General features: G+C 44.1%; 1 protein-coding gene across 1 annotated transcript; it reads left to right on the top strand.

Annotated features, from left to right (window-relative positions):
• Positions 1 to 5,904: 5,904 nt before the first annotated feature.
• LOC127292667 (uncharacterized) lies at positions 5,905 to 6,801 on the top strand. Its single transcript, XM_051322111.2, has one exon. The coding sequence runs from the start codon at positions 5,991 to 5,993 to the stop codon at positions 6,519 to 6,521; it is 531 nt and encodes a 176-aa protein (XP_051178071.1). The 5' UTR covers positions 5,905 to 5,990; the 3' UTR covers positions 6,522 to 6,801.
• Positions 6,802 to 7,085: the final 284 nt, after the last annotated feature.

Genomic DNA, 7,085 nt, shown 5'->3' with positions numbered 1-7,085 from the left:
TATTTACTTTTGTGTTCTAGGTTTAGTTAAAATCAAACTTTATAAAGTTTGGATAAATAGATACATAAAATGTATCCGTTGTCGAAGATTCGGATGTATCTATACATAAAATGGCTCTACCTATAAAATGGCTCTACCCGGGCATCCGAATCAGCGATAATTAATATGAAACTGGAGGAAAATAACAGATTCGCACAAGCACAGATTTAAGATATTAATGCGTCAAACACTGGTTATCATCTATCCAGTGGTGGAGCTTGCCAAAAACTTGTGGGGAGCAAAATGCAAAACATCACTGTCTGGGGGGCAAACTGCTCTATAAAATTCTTCTATAAAAATAAAATCTTTCAATAATGGCATCTCCAACGGGGCGACGCAAACGGACGCACAGACAAAAAACAAGCTCTAGCGGTTAGACGCAAAACGTCTGCAGCGTCCGTTCTGATGCAAACGTGGACCAAATATGCGCCAGAAATGTGTCTGTGCGGACGCGTCCGCGCATCCGTTTGCGTCCGTTTGGGTTGTATGTCCTGCTCTCTCTCCTCCTTTAATGCAGGGAGGACCCATGTGCTAGTCATTCCTAGCCACACAAATGAAATATTTCTCTCTCTCTCCTCTCTAATCATGCATGCGGTCAAAAAAAATGCGTCTCTGCCGCGCGCTGGAGAAGGGACAGACGCATGCGGACATGTGGATGTTTTATTTATGTCCGTGCCTAACAGAAGCGGACATAAAAAAATGTGCCGTGCCGCTGGAGATGCCCTAAGTCTGCAAATGTTGAGGAGGGGAGGGGGCGGTGGCCCCCCTACTTGTGAATAGCTAGGCCATTGCTTGTATCAATCACCTAAAAATCAACCACCAACGAATGCTTTGAATTTATTTAAGTTTAGATGTATCTATATTTTACACAGAAACATCCTTTTATGGATGATGGAGCAAGTATATATACCACCGCGTCAATATGACCGAGAAGTAGACATCAGCGCCCATTTTGCACGGATATACTCATCCAAATTAATAATTAATCCCCTACACCAAAACACGAGTAATATATCCCGTTGAACGCATCTGAGCACGTTAACTTGAGACCCGCGGCCATCCTGCCGCCCAAAGATTCCGGCTGCCGCCCGACGGTCCGACGTTCCCGCGGCAAGATCTACCATACCACACACCCTCTGCAGTCTGCACCCACCACCGAGGCGTGTGCATCGTATCGGTCTATCCAGCGAAATTTCACGGAAGCTCGAGCTGGAGGAAGATGTGTTGAGCTGAGGCGCGCCATGGAGAGCCGGAGCAACGACGGACGGGAGCGACGTCGCGACAGGCACTGCAGCTGTTGGTGCGCTGGAAAGACCTGGGATTATTGGCTCGGCCGGACCAGACCAAGTTGGCCGTCGTGCGGGGTGGCGCTCTCCACCGCCCGGGCAGCGCGGCATGCATGTGCGCCGGCAGGGCGAGTGGTTCGTCGGCGTCGCTCGCATGCATGGCGCCACGCACGCACTGGGCCTCGCTGGCAGGCCGGGCAGGTAGGCGACGCTCCGGCCCAGCTGCGGTTTCGTCGATGCGTGGACCTGCAGAATGCTGTCGTCGTTTGTCTTCTTTGGCGTACGTTCAGCTGGTTTGGACTGACATCAGATCGACCTCGTGGAGCCACAGCGAACGTTGATGTGGTCACCAGTGGTTGCCTACATCCTGTGGTTCGCAGACGACTACGACCATGCATGCATGGGGCGCTGGTTAGAAACTTAGAATAGCCAACTACGGTACGAGCGTATGCAAGTTTCATGGCATGTGGATAGGGTCTGAAACGGCCTGTCGTTTCTAATCAGGCATTGGAAATTGAGTTTTCATATGCTCGTATACGATAACATGGTATACAGTACATCCTATCCTGGGGCTTCAAGTCGGGTCAAACTCATATGCAGACAAGCAGCACGAAACAATGGATCGGCATGGTTTGCCGTTGTTCATGCGTCAAACTTGCATGCATTATGCATAGCTTCAAAACCTTGAGATCTTGTTCGGTAAGTATTTGTGAAAACTTGTAGGGATTGTCGCCACAAACACCAAATCTTTACTTAGAGCAAGTACAATAAGTAATAATCAGCTGGTTATAAAGACTAAATTCGTATTTTCTTATCTATTTGGAAGAGAGAGAATATGAGAGAGAGAAAAATGGGTTATTATGCAAGAGCTAGCTCTAGCACGTGTTTCTAGGTACCTTATGAGAGTGAAAAGTGGACGATATATTAATAAAGTAGCACATGTTTGTAGCTCATTATTGTACACAATAGTTTTAAGTTGGCTATAGATGATATGACACTTAGCTTATAGCCAGCAATTGGCTACACTATTGAACTTGGACTTAGGCTCCGCCTAGAATGTCGTTTTCTAGGATAAGACGGGCGCAAATCGCGGTTCCATAAAGTTTCCCGGTTTGTTTCGAAAATCGTGCTCGGTTCGGTTCATGGGCGGAGCCAAATGAGTACATGTATGCATGGGTGTACAAATGTATATCCATTATATTTTGGCAAAAAGCTTATATACCTAGCTGTAATTTACAAATACAGCAATATGCTAAATATTGTCTTGAGAAATTTGAGTTAAATTGTCTAGATCCTCCATCCGCCAAAGGTTCGGTTGGTCGTTTAAGTTTCCCATTGTAGCATGTTTCTAGCCGATTTCCCCGTTAATTAGTTTCACGGATCGTTGATGGTTCGGAAAAAATCCAGCGGTTTTGTTGTGCATCCTATTAATTTGAGGCAAACGGAATAGACCTTTCAAACAGGGTCTTATTAGTAAAAGTTTGTTTGGTTCTAATGTATTGGAGATATTGGAGGGTTTGACGAGATTGGCTGAAGATAAAGGTTTCACGCAATTCTCTTCAACTCTAGTACTTTCTCCGTTTAAAAATAGATGACTTAATTCTATCTGGATATACATTCGTATCTAAAAAAAGTTGATACACCTATTTTTAATGCACTGAGTACTACTAAACAAGGCCAAACAGTTTTAACATGAATTTAGTGCTCTCCCTCTCACTCCATGTTCGTTTCAAAGTTCGGACCAAAAGAATAGTGGACGTATGTACGTACGTGTCCTGTGTCCATGCACAGCTCACGTACAGTTGTAGCTATATATTGTGCGAGCGATTCGCATCTATAGCCCTAGCATGCATGAACCCATGCGTTCAGGTGAGCCCCATCAACTTTTCCCCCGCCTGCCGCGCCACGCGTACCGTTCTACATGCATGGCACCGCACCGGTGCACCCACCTTGCTCCCCTCGCTAGCTCCAGGATACTCCCTACATGCATGTGGATGGGGCTGTCTTCACGTACGGCATAGCAAGCTAGATACTTTGGCCAAGCCTTTTGGCCTACCCGCAACTGAAAAAGCTAGATGACGCAAATGAAGCGAGGGGGTAGTCGTCCTTAAGATTCAGCAACACGCTCTTAGAACAAGTAAGTACAAATAGTTGATGACAGCATTTTCTTGTGCATTTTATGCCATTTAGATAAGGCAAGGAACCACCTTATATCATGATGATCCGCCATTCTCTAACGACTAATGTATGCATGTCTACGATTATAGAATTAGTATTGAACTAGGAATTAAACATGTGTATGAGAATAAACATTTTACGTAGTACTCCCTCCAGTTCTTTTTAATTGACTCGGATTTAGTACAAAGTTGTACTAAATCCGAGTCAATTAAAAGAGACTGGAGGGTGTACTACAATACATCATTTTCTCTAGAAATTAATATTTTCCTAGCACAGAACATGCAAATACAAGAAGTCATCATGTACAATGAAGAAACATGTGTGTATTGGTTTCCGTGAAAGTTAACTTCACTAATTCATCATATCTATATAATACCTAATTAATGTATGCCATATTAAAATATATTTCATGATGAATATGATTGTATTAATTTGAGAATCCAAACATCAATTTTTTTTGGGTACAAAACTTGATTAAAGTTTACATGGTTTGACTTCAAAAAATTATACTAGTAATAGGCACTATATTTTGATATATAGGGAGAAGGCGGAAATAAAAAAATCATCATCTCTGTCTTGTCTACAACTCAGCCATGTCTAGATGTACTATTGCATAGGTCGTCAGGTCCTAATTAACCATGCCAGTAGCTAATATCGTTCAGCGAGAATGGGTACTTGGCACATCGTGAATTGTGGTATTCCGATAAACTAGGTTTACGATCATGACAGATTTTTTTTTTTTTTTGATCCAGCTCGCGCATGAAAGTGAGGATTTTGTCGTGCACGTCCGACGCACTCGGTTGCCACCAGATCTTGATCCAATGGTCCATGCAAAAATTTGGAAAAAGAAAAAAATATCAGAGTTACTTGGGCAAACAGCAGCATGACCCTGGCAACTTATATTTTTGGTCGGGCCGTTCACCTCTTGCTATTATTTTGCCATTTTAACTATAAAACTAGTAAAACTCACTCAAGTTTTTTTATGAAAACTAGATAAATTTGGTCTTTTGCTGGCTTGATTGTAGGTAAAAAAAAAGGAAAAGTGCTAAAAACAGAAAAATCCATGAGAAAAGCAAAACGTAAAACCCACGCATAAAAGAGTTATTTATGAACACATAATTGATAAAAAATACGGATAATAGGACAAAGTAGTGGAGAATCACGCACAATTATAATATAATTAAGAACGAAACAAGTAAGGAGCATCAACTAATAGGAATAGTTTTCTTGAATGTCTGAATAATAGGTGCGACTATTTCTTTCTCTACTTTTAGATATAGTTACTCCATCCAATTGCAAAATGTAAGGCCCTTGAATTTTTCTGCTCATCAAGTTTCATCTTTGATTATGAATTGTACTTATCACGTGTACATAAAATTTATATATGAAATGAAAGACATGTTCAAGAAGAATGCAGCGGATACCATTTATACTGCTATATAAATCCATATAATTTTGTTTCAAAGACCGTGTGAAAAAAAGTCGAAAACATTTTAGGACGGAATACAAAGTGAGTTTTCTTAGCTGATAATTCTGGCCATTCCATAAAAATCTTATCATCACCTCAAAATTTCACAAAATCTGAGTATTCAGACCAGATGGTTCTTAACGTCGACAAAGTAGTAGTCATAAGGGTGGTTTAGCACATAGGTGCATATGAACCTATTATACAAAGTACAGAAAAAATAAAATGTTAAAAAATTCTGAGATAAAATTTCGAGTGTACATTCGGACAAACAATATTCACACACAAGTTTTCGGGGAAAACGAATATTTTATATGGTCTACGTTAAAAAGCCAAAAAATGTCCCATGAATAGTGTGTATTAGAACATCAAAAATTGTCTTTTTTACATGGAACATAAAAAATATTCTTTTTTTTCCCGAAAACTTGTGTGCGAACATGGAATAGCTAGATGTACATTCACAATTTTATTTCAGAATTTGTTGATACTTTAAAATGTGCTTGTACATAGTGGATTCATATGCACCCATGAGTCGAAATGAATATCCCTCGCAAGAACAACACAAATTATGTCTGACTTTCTTCAATCCACTGAGCTGCTTCTCGATTATTTCCGATTCTTTATTTTTTAGCCTTTTCTTACTTCGCTCGATCGGATGATACATGGCGGTAGCCTATATGCTTGCAGCTTAACCGCGTACAGAAATTTTTGTTCGATGTGCAGAGTTCACCGTGACCTTGTTCAAGAATAAATATCGTCTCCGGGTAGCCAGTTGACCGTGCTCTGCACAGGAAAGCCCGCCGATTCGAGTCCACGGCTCGACACCATTCGCTGGCGGCAACAAACCTCCAGGCTCCCCGCTGCTTCTCCCTCATAGCCCTCTGCTATATAAACCTCCCCATCGTCTCCGGCAGGCAGCACCACACCACATTGGGCATCACCAAGGAGAAAGAACTAGGCAGAAGCTAGCAGCAGCACAACCGCTTCGTGTCACAGAGGAGCAGACACCCGCACCGCTTACAATGGGTCTCTGCGTATCGTACGACGCAGCAGCCGACGGCGCAGCGACCGCGAGGGTAGTGCTGCCCAGCGGCGAGCTGCGGGAGTACTCTCATCCGGCCACGGCAGCTATGGCGCTGGAGGAGCTCAGCCACGGAAAGCAGGGGTGGTTCCTCTGCGACGCCGACGCGATGGGCTTCGAGGGCTCCGTCGCGGCGGTGGCCGGCGACGCGGAGCTCCGGCCGGGGCAAATATACTTCGTGCTCCCGGCCGAGATGCTGCGCCGTAGAGTCACCCTCGAAGAGGTGTCTGCGCTGGCCGTCAAGGCCAGCGCGGCGCTCGTCAAAGCCTCTTCTGCCGGCGGCCGGCGCCGGCGAGGCTCCGTTGCACCGCTCATGTTCGAGCCATCCGAGGAGGATTACTCCGACGATGCGGTGATGACTCATATCACGGCGAAGCCGGTGGTGGCCCGGAAGCGGGTGGTCGCGTACCGTGCCGGGAGATCGCCGCCGAGGTTCTCTCCCGACTTGTCCGCCATCCCGGAGAGCGATTAGAGGAGCCGCGCCAGCATAACGATAGAGCACAAAAAAGCAAATCGAGCACCATCTGGATCGGGCGGCGGACGGAGGCGAGAAAGAAAGTGGAAATGCTTGAACGCGAAAATAGTGGCGTTTTTTGTGTGCTGATAATGTAGGCTTCAGAAAAACAAGTAGGGAAATGTACATACATGGCAGTGTAAATATTCTGGAAAATAAAATGTCAGTGTAAATATGAATGGCATGTAGACTTGTACAGTGCTGGCCTGAAATGGACCGCTTGTAAATATGAATGACATGTACACTATGTGCTTAGTAAATCCTCTTGTAGGGGTTGTGTCCAGAGTTTTTACATTGGTGATGTGCAAAATACGGGAGCAGTCTTCTTTGTAGGATCCGGTCTTCGTCATTCACTAAGCCATCTTCAGTGGAGCGACCTAAACCGATGATCTAAATTATTCGTTTTCGTTAGTTTGGATGGCGCCACAGTCAGAATTTGAGCCGCTATCTGGCCGATCAGACCAGTGCGCCAAGCGGCGTGACCTATTCAGTTGAATCGAGGAGTCAATTTGCTTGAAGCAA

This window comes from Lolium perenne, chromosome 4 (genome assembly GCF_019359855.2).
Source record: "Lolium perenne isolate Kyuss_39 chromosome 4, Kyuss_2.0, whole genome shotgun sequence".
Taxonomy (NCBI): domain Eukaryota; kingdom Viridiplantae; phylum Streptophyta; class Magnoliopsida; order Poales; family Poaceae; genus Lolium; species Lolium perenne.
Note: the sequence above shows the minus strand (reverse complement) of the source record. Positions and strands in the feature narration are given on the sequence as shown.

Excerpts from the sequence above, each read along its gene's own strand:
- LOC127292667 (XM_051322111.2), top strand. The coding sequence starts at position 5,991 with ATGGGTCTCTGCGTATCGTACGACGCAGCAGCCGACGGCGCAGCGACC.